The sequence below is a fragment of the Harpia harpyja genome, chromosome 14 (assembly GCF_026419915.1).
Source record: "Harpia harpyja isolate bHarHar1 chromosome 14, bHarHar1 primary haplotype, whole genome shotgun sequence".
NCBI lineage: Eukaryota > Metazoa > Chordata > Aves > Accipitriformes > Accipitridae > Harpia > Harpia harpyja.
This window is the reverse complement of record NC_068953.1, coordinates 35,638,001-35,657,725: the sequence shown is the minus strand read 5'-3', so window position 1 is coordinate 35,657,725 and position 19,725 is coordinate 35,638,001. Positions and strand designations below refer to the sequence as shown.

Genomic DNA, 19,725 nt, shown 5'->3' with positions numbered 1-19,725 from the left:
AGTTTGTTTTGACATCAGTGTTCTTTTTCTATGTTTTAAAATTTCTATTAGCTAAGATTCTTTCCTTCCTGACACTGTGTGTCATTCCACGGTTAGATCATTCTCCCCACTTAAAGGAAGACCTTGGTTGCCTTGGAATGTGCTCAAGTGTGTTGTTTCCCTATGTCCTCCCTGACCTGAAAGTCACAAAACAGTTGAAGAGGCACTTGGGCTTGCAGTCAGATGTTTAACCCTGGAGTCATCCATCTGAACTGAGAAACAAAAAGAAATCGGGAGCACCCTGTGAAGGAATATTCTTGTCCACAGTTAGAGAATTCCTGCAGAATACTGCAGATACAAATGTATGCAGTTGTCCTAACTCCCTTTATTTCTTTGACTTATGTTCATCTCCTGTAACAAAAACCTGAGCAACATAGTATGTTCCTGGAGTTTGAGAGAGAGATGTACTCTGAATGCTTCTGGAGCAAAATAATCCTACCTAGTAGTAGTTAAGTTGTTATATGACCTGATGGCAAAGAAAGGTAAGGGATGGATTTCTATAGAAGCTTTGTATTTGCAGTTTCTTAGTTGTCTGTAGTTGGACGTCTTATGACTGAAACTTTTATTATAGCAAGAGTATTGATTGAACAGGAGTGCAGCATGATGGATTGCAAATTTCAATAATGTTATGAGGTAAAAAACCAGCTGCATTTCTGCAATAGCATTATTGGCAGAATCTTATGAATTCACTAACAAGTGTTTCTTCAACCAGGCTTGCTCAAAAGGAACTATCAGGCAATTTAGAAAGAAACTGAAACAGTAAAAGAGATTTAGATTTAAAACAATTTTGGATTTGGCCTAAAAGCAAGAGGACATACATTTTGTATTCCAAAAAAGGCCTTAAATATGAACAGACATTTCTATATTTGCCTTCAAAAATGGACAAAGAAAAAGGAAAACTATTATCTAAAGCTGCCATTAAAGTAGCTAAGTGTGTGTTATCTCTAGTTTTTGTACACTCACATCATCTTAGGGACAAAAAGGAGCTGGTGGAAATGAATAGAACACTGTTGAAAAGCAAGTAATAGCCAAGTTATTTATTAACACACTTCAGTTTATCATTGTTTTAAGGGAATACCGTAAGCCAGATTTATAACAGCCTGCAGGCCAAAATCTGATCTTCATTACTTCCATATTAATCTTCAGTAACTCTGCTGACTTCAGTGGAATTAACTCATATGTCTGGAATTGGATCTGTGTTGAGGAAAGCAGTTGTTTTTTTGCTGCAGTTCTTTGTGCTCTCTCATGCCCTTTTAATGTAATCTTAAAATCATAGAATCACAGAATCATAGAATCATTTCGGTTGGAAAAGACCTTCAAGATCATCGAGTCCAACCATTAACCATGCCCCCTAAACCATGCCCTGGAGTACCCCGTCCACTCGCTTTTTGAATACCTCCAGGGATGGTGACTCAACCACTTCCCTGGGCAGCCCATTCCAATGTCTGACAACCCTCTCAGTAAAAAAATTTTTCCTAATATCAAACCTAAATCTCCCTTGCCTCAACTTGAGGCCATTTCCTCTCGTCCTATCTCCAGACACCTGACAGAAGAGACCAACACCCTCCTCACTACAACCCCCTTTCAGGTAGTTGCAGAGAGCGATCAGGTCTCCCCTCAGCCTCCTTTTCTCCAGGCTAAACAACCCCAGTTCCCTCAGCCGCTCCTCATAAGACTTGTGCTCCAGGCCCCTCACCAACTTGGTTGCCCTTCTCTGGACACGCTCCAGCACCTCCATGTCTTTCCTGTAGTGAGGGGCTGTCCTGGTTTCAGCTGGGATAGAGTTAACTGTCTTCCTAGTAGCTGGTACAGTGCTATGTTTTGAGTTCAGTATGTGAAGAATGTTGATAACACTGATGTTTTCAGTTGTTGCTCAGTAGTGTTTAGACTAATGTCAAGGATTTTTCAGCTTCTCATGCCCAGCCAGTGAGAAAGCTGGAGGGGCACAAGAAGTTGGCACAGGACACAGCCAGGGCACCTGACCCAAACTGGCCAACGGTGTATTCCATACCATGTGACGTCCCATCCAGTTTAGGAACGGGGAAGTGGGGGGGGGCAGGGATTCACCGCTCGGGGACTGGCTGGGTGTCGGTCGGCGGGTGGTGAGCAATTGCACTGTGCATCATTTGTACATTCCAATCCTTTCATTATTGCTGTTGTCATTTTATTAGTGTTATCATTATCATTATTAGTTTCTTCTTTTCTGTTCTATTAAACCGTTCTTATCTCAACCCACTGAGTTGGGGGGAGTGAGTGGTGTTTAGTTGCTGGCTGGGGTTAAACCACGACAGGGGCCCAAAACTGAACACAGCACTTGGGGTGTGGCCTCACCAGTGCCGAGTACAGGGGAACAACCACCTCCCTGCTCCTGCTGGCCACACTGTTTCTGATGCAGGCCAGGATGCCGTTGGCCGCCTTGGCCACCTGGGCACACTGCTGGCTCATATTCAGCCGGCTGTCAACCAGCACCCCCAGGTCTTTCTCTGCCAGGCAGCTTTCCAGCCACTCTTCCCCAAGTCTGTAGCGCTGCATGGGGTTGCTGTGGCCCAAGTGCAGGACCCGGCACTTGTCCTTGTTAAACTTCATACAGTTGGCCTCAGCCCGTTTTGTCAGTCGATAACCACATGCTTCTCTCTGTCAACAGACTCAGTGTTGGAATCTCTTGCAATTTTTCGCAGTCGCATAGAAACAGTCTCCTTTCCTTTTTCCCCCAGGGCTATTTTTGTCTCCTTGTACGTGTTAGAGGCACTTCTGATGCAACATCACAAGGTGGCACCATAACATCATATCAGGTCTTGACTTCATTCAACTGTCTAAATTTCCCTGAAATCTGGGATACTCTAGAGTCTATGATGCCACAAACAAAAGGATGAAAACTGTTGTTAATTACTGATTTTAAAACTGTAGATAATTACACAGAAAGTTTCATGTCTGATCAAATTCATGAAGTTAAATCTTACAAGGGGCAAAACTAAATATGTATGAAACAGGTATGTGAAAACTTAATGACTTTATAGAATAATTTGTGTACATGAGAATTTTTTTCTTGATACACACAGTAGTTGGATTGTGATCCAGTATAATGACAATACTCCTTTACAGTATTTCCAACCCTGTCTCAAATGCAGATATTGTGGTTTTCCATACAATTACTCATTTCCTTTTGTGTGATGTTGGCCTCGGTAATATCTGATTTTGATCAGAATAATGGGATAATTTTTTTTCCCTTTCATGAGTTAGTATGCTTTTAATTCCACCTGTTCGGTTTTCCTGTCTTTCAGAATCATTAGATATTAGTTTAATTTTTTTCATTATGCAATAGTAGTGCCTCATAGTTTTTTGTTTGTAAAAATCATTATTTCATATCATCTGTCATGTTCTCTGGAAATATGGTGGCCACAGCTGTTGTGAGTAATAGAAACCATTGATTTATAGTGTTTTTTGTCTTATCCTTTATTAAGTTATGCTAGCTTGTTTGCCTTAGAACAGTGACAAACACTAAGTTGAAGTCTTTATATGGTCTGTGGTATTTATATCTTTTTCTTGGTATGAGAAAATACAAGAATGGGTTAATTCAACTTTTATTATTTTAGATGTGCATTATCCGATGCATTGAAGTTTATCTACCGTAATGTTTTCTATTAACAAGTTTTATGTTTGATTGCTGTGAAACATCTCTGTGTCCAACGACTCATGTATTTCATCTTCAGTGGGGCTTAGGCATATGCCTAATGTTCAACATGTGGCAAACATACTGTTCTGAATAGAAGTGTTTCTTTGAATTAAGGTCAAACTGAGGTAAGGCACCATATATGACATTATCTTTCTTCTTACAGAGATGGAATCTGTTCCGATGTTTGTTGTTTTTATGAAAACAGCATATTAATAAAAATGGTTTTTATTAAAATCCCTGAAAATTGAAATGTACATTAAAAACTAAACAAATAGGGATTTTGTTGCAGAAACTATAAAACTCATATTCTAGGGATCTGAAAAGATTCAGATTATATTCTGAAATAACAGAATATAAAGTAAGCTAGAGACAGAGTTTTTGTTGTGGAATGGGAAATATTACACTTGTCAGCTCAGGATCCACAATAAATCAATGTGGGCTGAAATAACAGCAGGATTTAAAAGAGTTTATAATGTTTTTGCACAATACATCTCAGCTGGGACAGACAGTAGAATGAAAATTGATGAGGAAGACATTAAAGATAATAAAATTATAATTGTTCATGTCCTTAGAAAGATGTGTGTCTGAGACAGAAATAAAGGACAGTGAACAGATGTTCTGCTTTTTTCTCTGTATCATTCTGCAGTTATTGGTGTCTTGTAGAGATGTTAATGACACCGAGTAACTATCAAATTCTCTTTGGTAAGGAAAAGGAAGAGACTGTTCTTGGTAGAATTAAAAGAGCATCAGCATTACAGATGAAAGTGCCTTTATTTAACTGGAAGTTCTGCCAGTCTTGTCTGTAAAAGACCTTTTACAACCCGAACTCCGAATGAAATTCCCTACTACCCTGTTCTTTTGACTGTCTCTCATTTGCAAGACCAGTGACAAGCCAAGTGTGTCAGCCTCATATGCTTTGCTGTTACAATGTAGGTTACTCGTTCCCTCTGTTCTTTCTTGGTTTAGATTTGCTCAAATCCAAATATTTTTATACATAAATCCACAACTTGTTCTATTTTGCACATGAGTGATTAATCTGGCATGGATGCTGTTGAGCGCATGCTCACAAGCCCTCCAACACAAACCATGATTTTTACACTCTTTTCTGGTTCTGTGCGCATATAGGTTGAGGCTGTATGTGCCTGAAAATGTAGGCTGAAGTGTTTTAACTGCTAAAGAGGATTATGGGCACCAGTCCAGCCTCCTCTGTTTTTACTGTAACTTTTTGCAAGTGAAATCAGTGGATGTGGCAGCCTGCCAGGAGCACAGCAACTCATTGCTGTGGGCTTAATCACAACTTGGGCAATTCAACACACATAAAGCTTGCTATCTGTTCTGTATGCTAACAAGCTCTATGAAATGGTAGCTGATTGTTGAAGGGGTGATAACTGAAGACTTTGGTCTGGTCCCTCATGTAAAGCTCTGTGAGAAAGCAGGTACAAGGTGTCCCTGTTGGCTTGCTGGAAATGGTTCTCAGTTCAGTCTGAGAAAGTATTCGTCTGATCAGTTCCTGCTAGGGAAGTCGGATCCAGCTTTTTAATAGGCCTTTCATCCCCGTGGTTATGGGCTACTCCTCACGTCACCCCGGAGGCAGTACTGATAGTGAACTCATGCTGATCATTAGTAATCTTTTTTTAGCAATCTAATACTCAGGGTTGCTTCAGTGGCACTTAGAAATAAATTGATATTCACCACATTTTTTCCCTCTGTTAAGAGGAAATGGTCTTCTGTCAGCTTTGTCATTATGGCCTAGTAGACCCTGAGAGGAAAAAGTATATTGGGATTTTAACCACAATGATCTTTTTGGTTTTCAGAAAATGGTCATGCAAGTTTTTTTTGTGCAGATATAAGATTCTGCATAGAAAAAACATTGTAGGTTCAGAGAAAGCTTCCTCTAGGAGTAATTTGAAACTGAAAGACTACATTTGCTCTGCCTAAATAAATAGGTTAATGTGTGTATTCGCATAAATAAATTAAATTCCAGGAAATTTAGTGAGGCTTTTCATATGTTTAAAAGTTTTAATCTCTTGTATGGTGATTTTAGTGACTACTGTTCTTCTAATGATACAACCAAATATGATAAGGAAATACAAGTCAATTCTCTATTATAATTTCACATATCCTAATAATGACAGTAGCACTAGAATTTACAGTTTTACAAGTCACTCTTACTACATGTCTTTAAACTTTGGCTTTCTGCAGAATTTGCTGACAAATGTTCCTGGTAGAATGACTTAATCCCACATGACTCATTCTCAATGTTTTTCCATTTCCAGTTATCTCCTGTAGCTGAAAAAGCAGAGGGAATAATTGGCATCCAGAGAAATTTGAGCATTTTGATGTCTTTTCATTCCAAGAAATTCACCAAATTAAATACTGGGCTATTAATGCAGTAAGTCCAGCCTGATTTGCTTAAAGGAGTTTCTTTTTCTCACTGCGATAATTCTGTAGTAGCCAGGTATCCTTGAGGGTCTGATCTCAACAACAGGAAGGCTCCTACTCACTTCAGTAGGCAGGCATCAGATCAGGTTCTTAAATAATATTTTACTTTGTTCAAACATAGAATGCATAAACAACAAATCAAAGACTGCAGATAATACATTATTCAATTTCTGAAGAAATACTAATAATCAGGCACCATCAGACACAGAAAACAGATTTACTGCCAAGTATTTTTATTGTCTCATTCCTTATGAGACAATATGTAAAATGAAAGAAAATATTCTAGCTTCGTATCACAGGTAAGTTAAGGGCAATGTTTGATAGTAGTGGCCAGGAGAACTAAAGGAAACCTATGTAACAAACAGCGTAATCAGCAAACATTTTCCAAGTTGGCAAAATTTTTAATGGATTTGAGAATCTATTAAAAGTTCACAAGTCAGGCCATATCTGTGTAATGCCAAAGCTGAATCTTCTGTGACTCAGATTCCACCCCTGCAGACAGGAATTTTCAGGTTCAGCTGGAGTCTAAATGGTACTCAGCAATTTCTAATCAAGTTCCCTTTGACCCAGGGCACCTTGGTGGGTGAAAAAAAAGTCAAAGCAAATCTTGTGAGCCACAAGCCTTTAGATGTAAAATAAAAAGTGGGAAGGGAAGAATTTCTGAGCAGCTTGTGAAACTAAGCTTCACTCTTGCCATGTTCTGCAGGACTGCTGTACTAGGTATTTCAAATTTAATGTGAGTTTGTTATTTATGACCAGTTCAGCCTTAATTGTGTTCCCTTCTGGAGAAGAAACTATCTTTTTTTATGAAATCCTCCTGTAATTCTTTGTGTAACTATGAATTCAAGCATATCATTTTAATAGGTTGTGAAGTGAATTTTTGAATCGTCATCTTTCTCAAAACCTCTGGACTGCAGGCCACAGTTCTTCCTTCTGACCTGCATTCATATACTCAGCCAATAAACAGGCAGAAATCGTGGAGCACAGAGACAGGAACCTTTTCCATCATATGGTGAACAGACGCCAGTAGTGTGCCTGTCTGAGGCAAGAGAACAGCAGGCAGAAGGGGCACTTTGGGATAACAAAGAATGGGTATGTTTGTGCATCTTTGGGGAACAGCCTTCATCCACTCCCTGCATCAGAAATGAAGTGGATTCATTTCTCAATAAAGGTATAGGTTTTTATATATCCTCACCTTCCTCTTTTAAGTCTGCAGTTAGCTAAATCATGCCAGGTTAAATTGCTGTTTTGAGGCAGACACCAGACCATCTAGTTCTTCGAACTGTGGATCCAGTACCATACTACTTGTGCTGAACAGCACCATTATCTCTAGTATGTCCCTTGGATTTTGGGGAGTTTATTAAAACATGAGTAGTTAATCTGAGACTACTGAAAAATGCAAAAAGTCTTCCTTAGCCATTTCATCTGTGCGTTCCATGTTTTGTTTGAAGGTTCTTGCTTTACTGATCTAAACAAAGAATATTTGAGGTCTCATAAAGAACACAGGCATCTGAGTTTACACTGTATTGTTATTTCCTGTCAAACTGTACAGTGAACTTGGCTAACATTCCCTCTCATTTGCTTGCTTGAAATGAGTACATTGTGTACATGAAGAGGCTGAAGGCTTAACCACTAAATACCACTGCCCTCGGCATTATGAGTAAGCATTTGATAAAACAAATTCTGGTAAAGCCAGAGTAAATATTTTAAACAGTATCTTCATATTTTAACCAAACTCCTCCTGGGAAGAAACTTGAGATTTGTTATATCCCTCAGAAAATGTCAGTGTATCATTTGAAGGTTCACTCGGGAGTCTCTCTTGTGTATTACATGTTAGTCAGAGGACTAATGCAGTGCAGTAGGTTTGGCTTCAGGTCCCTCAGGTTTGCCAAGAAGTTTGGGGCTTATTCTGATCACACAGCTGTAGAAATGAAGTCCACTGCATTCACTGTATTGAGAAGTATAGCTCTGTTAGAGAAGCATACCAATTAGTGACCTATTTATGGTATTTTCTCATTATTTCTTAATTTTTGCTTATTTTCGGCAGAGGACTGGTAGAATACTTAGTATTTCTGCAGTTCATCTGTTGTATTAACCTTGAGAATACCAGTGCAGAGAAAAGGTAGGGTTTGCAGGGAAAATTAAGCCTATTATGCGAGAAGAGCCTAAAAAAATCTTGACTCAGTAAAATGAAACTGAGGGGGTTATGAATCCTGTGATGAAACCCAGGAAGCTTGATTGAGGCACCTGGGTTTTGAAACCTACAAAACCTCCTAGCTTCCTGTATCCTAGTTACCTTAAGATGTAGAGCAGGTGGAATTTTTCAATTAATAGCTAATCTACTGCTATTAAATCTAATAATTTACAAATAAATGTGATTCTTCATGGCCTTTGATTCTAATTAATCTCCTTTTTATATCCCACTAAAAAAGGGGGAAATGAAGAAGTGTATGCATAAGGGAAGAGAGTCAAGGACACTTTCCTGGTCATCTGCTGATTTATTCTGCCCCCAAGTAGGACCTTCAATCACTTCTGTGACTGCTGAGGCAGCCAATTTCTAAACTCTTTCTTAGCTTAGAAATCCATTATAGGGACAGGAGGAAAAGACAGTTGTGGCAATTTTTAATCAAGATTCATAGGTGATTTCTTTTTTGTGAATGGGATTTGCTTTCTATGTAATATTCTTGGTTTTAATATTTCTGCTAATTGTAACACTGTGGTAGTGTTGCTGGCTGCATGTTTCTTCTTCTTGCATTCATGAAATAATTTAGATCCCATTTTTGTTTTAGTTTAATGATTTTTGTTGGTTCGGAATAGAAGTTTGGGGTTTTGTTGTCAGCTTTGATATATAATCATCTGTGATTTATGGCAGGGATTTATGATTTGACTGTTTTGCATCTTTCATCTATAAACATAATGAGCTGATAAAAAGAATTTGTTTAAAAACAAAAAAAATTGTAGTCAAATGTTAATAACCACTGAGAATGGAATTTTGACCTGATGCTTCTTTGAATGCACATGAAAGCAGTCAGTGAAAGCAAACTGAACAGAACGGAAATAGCTAGAAGCAATTCTGGAATACTCCCACTACTTTGGGATCTGGAGAATAAAAATGCCTCTTCATTGTATTTCTGTCTTCAATCCAGTTGAATTGCAAAAGTGCAGAGCACTACTAGATTAGATTAAAGCTTTTCCAAAGTTCACAAGAAGATATATTTTGGTCAAAATTTTGGATACATTCTTAGGTAAGATGACCTCAAACTGCTGTGTCACTAACTTCTTCTTAATGTGCATGAGGTTGCAGGGGTCTTTATTATGAAAGGTTGTATTTTGTCCATTATTGAACAACGAACAAGATGTATAGTTTGTATTCGGAGTCTTCCAAAAAGCACAGGAGAGTGTCTAGACACTATGGGAAAGAGTCTTTTCTTGATTAGAAAAGTAATTCCACTTTAAGTACTGGCTTTTTGTCTGCTGTAAGATTATTGTAATTAAGAGGAGAATGAGCCAGAGGATTTCAGTTTGTCCCCCAAATTAGTCTTTTTTTGGTTTTATTTCTTTTGTTCTTTTACGTGAACTTGTTTATTCACCTGTAACTGCAAATGTCTTTAACAATACCTTGAGGATGTCTGAACAGAGAAATAACAATGAACAAAACATCTTGGAGTAAAATACTACCAAAAAGCCTCAGCAAATTTCTCAGTTCTGCTTTCTCTTCTAAGAGTTTCCATCCTTTTTTATACCAAGGAAAATCAGGGAACCCTAGAGAGTATGTGTTAGGGGTTTTACATTCCCATTGTGTACTAGGGACCTCGCATTTAAGTGACCTCTGTGCAATGCCTGGTTCTCATGTAGACAAAGGAAAAATCAGCTGAGCCAAGTTCTGTCACGGCACTCAGGAGAAGCCGGTTGTTTCATCTCTCCGTTGATCTCTGCATTCCAGGTACACCTTTCTCATTTGTGACTCTTTTTCTGAAAGGCTGGAGGCTGAGGAGCATCAGCAGTACTGCTCCTCCTTACCAGTCACTTACTCCAAGATAAGTAATATCCAGTGGATGCTTCCAACAGAATTGTTTATCCTGTGCACTTCCCTGTGAACATTTCCTGCCAGCAGGTGTTTGCCTCCCACTTTTTTCTGTGTATTCCCATGCTCTATTTGCTCTCCTACTGTGAACTAGGAAACAGCATCCAAGTAAAGACTAAATTTTGGAATAGTGTTCTCAGAAGACCAATGAAATCTGCTGAACCTGGTGGATGGTAAATAAGTTTGGTAAACAGACTTAATGAAGCTGTTTACATTTCTTATAGATTAAATTTATAAGTTAAATTCTCAGCCTGTTTTCGTGTGCAAAATTTCACATTTGCCATCAAAGATGCATGAATGTATGTTGTGGGTACAGCTAGAGGGCCAGTTGAAGTGTCGAATGAGACACACGACTTGCTGTTTTGAATCAAAATTCTACCAACAACACTTAAAGCACAGGAAATACCAGAGCAGAAAATGTTGAGGATAAATCCTTATTCTTCTGGATTTATTTTGCAAGTTGAGAATAGCTTGTATATTGTGCATTAGGACTTCCATATAATGTAATTGGAAGAGAGGCAGGAATGTGTGACATGATAGTTTTAGTTGTCTTTATAATATATTATAGCTTTGTGAAGTTAGGTTAGCTGGTCTTCTGGCAAAAATTAGCAACCTCAGAATTACTCTAACCTGTACTTCCAATATCTATACATTATCACTGAAGACCAGTGAGACTTACTGACGCCTACCTACACCTTTTTTCTACAGGTCATGCCTGGTAGTGGCTACAGGGAGTTGCTGAGTACCAGTGTTTGCTCTGGCATTTTGCCATTTGGAGATATTACTAACTGGGAAAAATCTTCCTGCGACCACCTGTTCTGCTTTCTGTAACGCTCAGATTGAGCAGGTACAAGTTATTCTTTGTTTTCCACAAATAGTTCTGCAAGTGATCTTGATAAAACTTTTCTTGACGTGGTCCCTGACCATAAGCTCAGAGCACGAATGAATGTTATGTTAAACAGGAAAGTTTAAAATCTCAATGAAGAATCACAGGATTTATGCTGCAGTATATGCAGCTGTAAAAACCCTTTGGAAGGCTGAGTATATTAAAAAACACTGATGGCAAAAATTCCTGCTGCTTTGATTCAAAGCCAATTACACCTTCTCAGTAAACATTGATTGTTATACTTTTCCCAGTAATACCGGTTGGGAGGGCTTGGAAGTTAGGAATTGTAACAGATATAATACATAAATAAAAGCCAAACAACATTTTTAGAAACTCATTATGATTGGCATATATGTGAAATAAAAGACAAGGAACACGATCAATTTTAATGCTTAAGAACAAATTCCATAGGAATGGCCATATCATATCCTGGATATTACTATTTGTATCTTTTGCAGAAAACAATCTGTGGATGTATACAAGAAAGAGAATACATAAAAAATAGAATTTATTTCTCATATAAATGATACATTTGTTACTAAGCTGATAAAAACTATGAATGATTGGTCTCCAGACATTCAAATGAAGATTTCAAATAAATACCCAAATAAAACTTAAGTTCAAAGAACTTGATTCTTCTTTGATTCTCACAAGATTATTTCAGAGTTAAAAGCAGTTAGCTCAGTTTGTCCATGCATGTTTTAAGAAAGATAAGAATCAAACTCAGTGTTTTGCTTATAGCGAAAAATATGGTATTTGATATCTTGATGATAATCAGCTAGCAGTGTTGCACACTGCATATAAATACTACTTTACCTGTGTATAAATATTACTTTAATTAATGTAAATACCTAAGTATACAAGTTATTACATAAATGCTGATGGTATTCTAAGCCACCCATCAGGATTTCATTTTGTTAGGTCATGTACGAAGACAGAACAAAATCCCAATTCCTGCCTCAGAGGAGCTTACGTCCTAAGAATGTGAAGAACAACACAAGGTCAGTCAGGCTTTTGGAGGAATACAAATTCACGTATTCCCTTAGCTGAAATTTTTCTTTAGCATAAGATCTGTTGTATCATCCATAAGTCTTGTAGTATGGAAGTGTTAACAACTTAATAAATCTTGCAACGGTTACTACATCCTCTCAGTTTAAATGCACACTAAGTCTCTGGGGGTCGTGGTTTGATTGATAAGGGGGCACCTGAGATCATAAAAACAATTCAGGATAGGTAGTTCATACCTATCAGAGAATATGGATGGGAAAGTTGTTGGCTCTATGCATTTCTTTTTCAGTAAGTGCTTTTTTCTGTGCTAATTTCACCCATGTAACTTAAACATTCTTCCTATAAAGGAGATACCAATATGTTTGGCAAACAAGACATGAATTTCTTACTATAAGTGTTGGAACTTGAGATTCATGTTAGCATTAGTTGGATCCAATTCCCATTGTCACAGAATCGTCTCCATGGGGCAATGCAACCCCAGGTGAGCTTCAACACTCAGGCAACAGAGTGTAGTTTTGGGTGCTGAGGGTATCTTTAGTCCGAGAAGTAGTGTAGTTATATCAGCGTAACACTGTATTTAGGTACACAATTACCCTGCCAAAACACCATATCAACATGGCCAGTGCTGGATCTGGTTCTGTGTTATGCTGTATTATTATTCAGTGTATCCCTTAATTTTATTCTTAACCGGTGTTTCTTGTCTCATGATCTGAATACACTTGGTGCTAGAGCTCACCACAATTACTGCCCCATATCCTGCCCCTTTACTCTTTCCTCAGGTAAATTTATCACTTCTTCAGGAATTGTGTCTCATTTGGGACTGAAGAATCTGAATCAACACTTAGTGCACTGGCAGTAAATAAGCCATCTTAGTTGTCCTCATTACTCCTCACTCTTTCTCAGTTCTGTCATCAACCGTCTCCCACCGAGCTTCTGTTAGCCCTCTCATCTTTCTGCTATGTTTGCAGAATATATTACATGAGATATTCCTTTTCAGTTAGAGGTTCTGAAGACAAATTTCAGGAAAGAGTCTCAAGTTCTTTGCTTTAATAAATCTGATGTTGTCATATACTTCCCCAAATTCTGTCACTTTTCAGGAGAAATTAATTCTAAATGACAACTCAGGAAAGAACATTTGGCGGAGCTGCTTCTGTGTGTAGATCTCAAATTCAGGAAACAACTGAGTTATGTCAGTACACAGCAGTCTTGTGACTGGATAGCTATCTGGTAAATGCTTAAGATTAACTCAGTGAAGCCTTCAGAAGATTCCAAATAAAAATGATTGCTATAGCCATTAATTGCTTTGAGTAAGGTATACATTCCATAACCTTTGTGAAGAGTTCATAAGTACATCAAAGGGCAGTAAGAATCATCATTAGTAGCATAAACTGGCAGTCCTCGGACCAACCACATACGCAATTTACAGTATTTTCCGTGAAGCACGAGTACTTACTGTTTTACATTTGCTAGTGTTGGTATTAATAAAAGGTGATGCTGCAAGAGGCAGTTAGGATTTGAGGTGGGTAGAATGGAAAACATTTGCCTTCAATAAACTGAAGTCTTTTTGGAGCAATTCTGAACACATGCCATGAAAACATAGCTTGGTGTTTATGGAGTAACATTTCCCCCTTCTCAATCACCTATACTTTGAACCTTTTCCTAGGACACAGATCTCTTTTTCTAAACTTACACAAAATTTCCATTAATACTAATGTAACAGGGTCAGAACAAGTGTTTATTACTGCCAGGTAAGCCAGTGATTTCATGTAATTGCAGATTTGGCATATATTGCTAGTAAAATTGGGTACAGGAGGGCAGCTGTATGGATATGATGGGATAATTTTCCCCTCACGTTTTCTTATATAACACTATTCTTTGACATCTGTCTTAGTTAGAAATGACTTTGGGTTAGTTTGGCTCCAGATTTGAATGTTGTGGCTTATTCCTGAGTCTGTATTTCCTCAGTTTTCCATGTGCTTCCTGTCTTTATCCAAAGCCAAAGCCCGAAGTTCCAAAACAGAAAAGGACAGGAAAAGCTGCTCTGGTAATGTTTGTCTTGAGCAGAAACAAATAGCAAGAGAGATTTCCTGCAAAATAATTTTCTTGTGATGAATGTAGGCTGGATTCTAGACCAAATAGTCTGGCTAAATCTGCCTATTTTTAGATAAGATTATATCAGTTATAGATTCTTATTTAAAACACATGTAAGTGTCTTTCAGTTTACCGTCTTTAATTTTTTTTGATCCCATTCAGCTTTGACAAATACATTTACCTTTGTTAGAATATTTTTTTTTTTTTCTTGAAAAGGGGTGAATGGACCTGTGATAAAGTTAAGAATTAAAAGGATTTGAAGAAAGCTTATTTGCAAAGAGCTGGTGTGACTCTTTGTTGTAACTTTTAACTAATACTTACAAGTATGCTAAGCATTTCATAGTCCGCATCAAAAGAAAAGTTCCTGTCCAAAGCATTTAGGCTGGAATTCATCTCACTGAAGTTTAAACACTGAAATGATTTGCAGTCCATCAGTATCTGCAGTTTTGCTGTTGATGCTAGATGGAAGCTGGAGCAAATAGACTTTTCACTTGCAACATACGTTCCATGTGTGGATTATACTGAACTTGCAACTGCAGCTTTAAGCCTCAGTTAAATTATCTAAAGACTAGGGAGATGAATCTGAGCTTTCTATGAGATGGATATTCAAAGTGAAGATAAAATAATGAGAAATAAGAAGAGCACATCTGGGTAAGAATTACAACAGTGGGTATTGTTGGCACTCGGGTTTGTGTGTAAGTTGTAGCTATAAACTAATACTGAATCATCCACTGAGGCACACAGATGAAGGGCTTGTCAGGACTTGTAACTAGCTGCAATTCCTGGGGAAGTCCGGTGGAACGAGACAGCGAAGGTTTCTCAATATACCCGTGACTGCCATTATCTTACATCAGCATTAAGCCTTGGCTATGAAATGTTCTGTCTTTGGAGAGGTTTCTGTTAGGATTTAAATGGAGGGAGGGAAGTAATCTACAGCTTCTATACATGGGATGAAGGAAGTTCAGGAGCTACTGGAGAAATGCAGTTTTGTGGTTGCAGTTAATACAATGAAAAGGTGTCAGCCAGGATATGGTGTACTAAGAAATGAGTTAGAAAGTCAGGAAAAAGGCCACAGTGTGATTGACAGGTGAGAAAACGGGCTGGGCCTCTGAAATGTGCAGAAAGCTGGAACAACTTTTGGGCACAGCTTGGATTAGAGAATAGTTAAAAGCTTTGAGGTCACAGATCCTGACAGTGTTACCATGAGTTAGCACAGTTCTGTGCCATCTCTGCTAGTGCAGGCAGGTCATGCAAATTTTTGTATCAGCCACTGCACCTGGGAAAATGGGCTTGTAAACTCTTAACAAGAAAAAATTAAAATCTATAACTTAGTGAGATGTGATGTCATAAAACACTGATGGACTGTAGAACCGTTATGTAAATAATACCATATATTTTTAGATTTTCAGAAGAGCCTTATTCAGCAAGGTGAGATTGACAGACAAATATGTAACCCAGTAGACCTGTAATAATGTTTCTACACCTTAAAATTGGCCTTCTGAACTAATAAAAGCAAGTAATGGTAAAACCACTAAAACTGTCTCCACTAAATGCTGTAGATACATGGATGTTTGTGCTGGCATTTGTTTGTACAGCAGTGATATACTTTTTCCTGTCCCCTCTTTTCCTCTTTTTAGTTTTATGTGAGGTAGCTTGTCTTGTGTACTACAAACTTGCTAATCTGATGACCCAAGTATGTAGTCTGAGGACTTTGCAAGTCTGTTATGAAGTAGTACCATGGGCAGAATATTACAATTTTCATAAAGCAAGGCAAGGAATCCCTGCAGCTGAAGGATAGCTTGTTTTCCTGTTTACTGGGCCAGGTCTCTGACTGGGCCATCTAATCCCAAAGAAATCCCCTTCTTCCTGTGGACTTCTGACCACAGGAACATTTATGAATTATGGACTCCAAAATTAATTGCACTAACCTCTTTTGCTTTCTCTCTTGGCTCTTACTTTGCAAGATGACTCTTCAACATCTTTTTTTCCTATTCTAAGAAAATCTGACTGATTATCAAAAGTGATTTTGAGCATCCTTCCAGTGAATGTTCTGGGTTCATCTTTAAACTCTTTAGCCCAGCATCGCTTAAGCTGCTATAATAAAGATAATCTTAAGCGGCCCTTCACTAAGTTATTTCTCACTCTCTGAGATAGTGGATATAAACTTTTGTGATCTATTCTATCCCAATGGATCTTTCCTGATTCTTGTTATATGTAATGCTTCCATGTAATATAAAACAATTACACAAAAAAAGGATTATGTGAAGATTTTTGTTCAAGTCTATTCTATGATCTCCTCTGATCTTTCTTTTAACTGGACACTTCTGTAAGTCCCCATTATATGTACCTATTCTTAGGTTCTCCACTGGGAATCAAGTATACACATGGAAATAAGTTCCACTGTAAGCAGCTGAAATAATTGTGTTTTATTGATTGTATCACCATCTGTGTTTATATCTCTTGCCCATTAATCTTTTCATCTCTACAACAGTACTCTAAATTCTTCTGCTTATCCTCTTCAGCATTCCTGTCAAGCTCTATAGCAGTTCTTTGGGCAGTCTGGATCTACATGAATGCTGACAAGCCAACGATTATGTGCATACGGATTGCCCAGTTTGTTGCTACAGTTAAGTAGTTCCTGCTTTTCTATTCATAAGGGGTCTAATTTGACTCTCTCTCCTCTACATGGCTACCAACTTGCCTGGATATCTTTACAAGTCAGATCACAGATGTGTAACTAGAAATCAATGCTGCCATTCACTGAATTGTATAATTGTTGCTTTTTCATAGTGAAGAGTTCTTGATAAGATGCAGTGCAACAAAAATAAACCCAATATGTTGAATGTTGTCGTATATTCAACTGGTTTTATATGACATAGTTAACTGGAGTTAAATTAGGTCTTTCCTACTGAATCAGAAACTACAAATAAGCTTCCCTGCTTATTCACGGTTTGTATCTTTTTTTTCCATTTTGAGAGGGAAACACAAATGGTCAACGTGAAACAGGAAAGGAGCACCATCTAGTGTTTAAAAAATAATACTGGAGAATGAAAAGTATATGAAACACTGCCCATCAGTTAAAACATAGACCATGTAACTCTTTGGCTGACTTGTTTGCATATAAGGAAGGAATTTATTTTGGAAATGTAACAATATGATGTTCTTCATGGATATTGTGGCGACTGAGAGGCAGGGGAATGTAGAATGACATATCGGACTGCATCAGGAACAGTAATTTGGAGAAATTTTTTGCCTGTTTGTTTCTGTTGGTAAAAAAAAAAAAAAGCTTAGGAAAGTTTTTGGTTCCTGACCTCCAAAGAATTTAAATGATAGTAGGCCAAAACCATTCACTCTTCGAAACAATGTAGTGCAATGCCGTACACAAGTACTATACATAATCAGGCTATAGCAGAGTGACAATATTTATCTTGGCAGTGACAGTCATGGATAACATTCTGCAAGAACCTGCAAAATATTTGTTAAAATGGAATAAAAGTAATCGTTTAGCCTATATCTCAGTGTGCAGGTTTGGACTGGCACTGTGTGGGAGAGGGTTTGAGGGGGACAGTTGTCTGTAGTTCCGTTATTCTGGAAAACAAAAACCAGTAGATGTTTAGTGTGAGCTCTGAAAAATTCTGGGTTTCAACTCTGACTGAATCCCTGTATCTCAGAAGATACCAGACAAGGGACAAAGTCATTTTTGCTTTCTGTTTTGTGAAAGGAAGCAGTGTACACTCTCAGCCATTCTAATTTTGGAGCTGTGATCTCACTTTAACCAAAAGCATGGTACAGATGTGCTGCTTGTAATTTATTGGTGTTTCCCACACTTCTGTAAACATGACAGCATGAGCCTGGCATATACACCAACTGTACTCTCTCTGCCTCCATATCTAATGACAGACTCTCTCTTTCTTGCATATTTACTTTTTTTTTTTAGAATAAAATGTGAACTTATTCAGGAACTGTGAATGCTTATATTCATTACAAGAGAAAACGGTTACAACTGTAATGGATTAGACCAGTCTCTCATTTCTGAGAGTAAATACAATTTTATTTTTTATGTGTAGTAGATGGCCTTGTTCAGCTGAAAGTGCTATTGCTAAAATATTTGTTAATTTTTAGGAGAGAAAAACATACTAGAAAAAAAGGGTATTTTAAATATTTTCATGTTTGACAAGCTTTGTGGCCCTTTTGGGAGTATAACCACGGTTTTGCTATATGTAAAATTTACGTGACTGTTGCACTATGGTTAAGAGTTACACGCACACCAAAAGCTGCATTGGCCCTTGCCTCTGGCCAGGAGGGAAATCTCATCTTGTGAGATGCTATTTATATTTGTTTTCTAAACATTTGTTAGCAACAGAATGTCACCTGTATCATCTGTGCATTCTGGACATGAAAACATGAAAGGAAGAAGCAGGTAAAGGGAAGAGCTTTGTTTTCATTTATATTCACAACAGCAACTTAGAAATAAGTTGCTGTTATTTATCAGTCCACATCTGGATCTTTTTGTGAAAAAAAAGGCATAGATGAAATAAGGAACTTATTTCCCAAGAAGGGGAACTTTCTGTTTACGTGAATCAACTGTGAAATTAGGGGATTCTCCCTCTTTGAGTGTTGTAAGGAAGCTGAACAGAAAATTAAAAAAGAGAAGTGCTGACAGCAAAAGTTCAGAGGATTTAGGAATTGATTCTGCGATTTGCTGCAAGATGTAATTATTGACAGCCAGGAAGAGTCGTGGGTGCTCAGCATGCAAAGAACAAGGCCGTGCTTCACTAAATCGATGAGATAATGTAAGAGACCAGGGATAAGTGCTGGGGCACTTAAACTTGTCTAAACGACTGAGATAAGGAACCTGCAGCTTCTAAAGGGAATCAGTGTTTTCCCTGTGTAGGTCATGTTCTGGCAAATGACACTTGCCAAGAAAGAGTATGATGCTACCAGAGGACCAAGAATACTTTGTTCTTGGGGAAGAAGATACAGAGCAGTCTATATGGAAGAAATGTTATTCACCTGTTGTTTAAGCAGGATCAGCTCTTCTTACTTTCCACATTTACTAACAAAGCCTCAACTTTTGGGAGAGCAGGATCAGTCATTCCAGTCGGGGGTGGGGGGGGAAGAAAAATAAGTCTAGCCTTAGTTTGCGACATTTAATCTTTCAGTGGATCACACTTCATGTCGTGTGAGTTGACTGGGGAGATAACTTCCACTCCTCAGTTTCTATAACAAATTACTCAAGTTTCTCTGCTAACATGACACTGGCTATTTCCTCACTCCACACATTTCTTATCAGGAGGTGACATCCGGAGGGGCGGACTTGATGAATTCTGCAATCCCGGATGTCAACATCAAAGTGGAACCCATGGACAACCACACTGAATATTCAGGTGCTTTATATCCTTTACATCGCTTAGCATAGAATGAAAATACTGCCTGGCAGACAAGACAGTTACTTTTTATTGAGAAATTAATCAACACATTTAAAAATGAGGACAGAGTAAG

At 38.0% G+C, this 19,725-nt stretch overlaps 1 protein-coding gene across 1 annotated transcript in view; it reads left to right on the top strand.

Moving 5' to 3' along the window:
• The first annotated feature begins 19,547 nt into the window (after positions 1–19,547).
• Positions 19,548–19,725, top strand: part of TBC1D2B (TBC1 domain family member 2B) — a 40,098-nt gene continuing 39,920 nt past the window's right edge. The window contains exon 1 of the mRNA XM_052807522.1: positions 19,548–19,610. Coding sequence (XP_052663482.1) covers positions 19,563–19,610 — 48 coding nt within the window. The 5' untranslated portion in view covers positions 19,548–19,562. The remainder of the gene's footprint in view (positions 19,611–19,725) is intronic.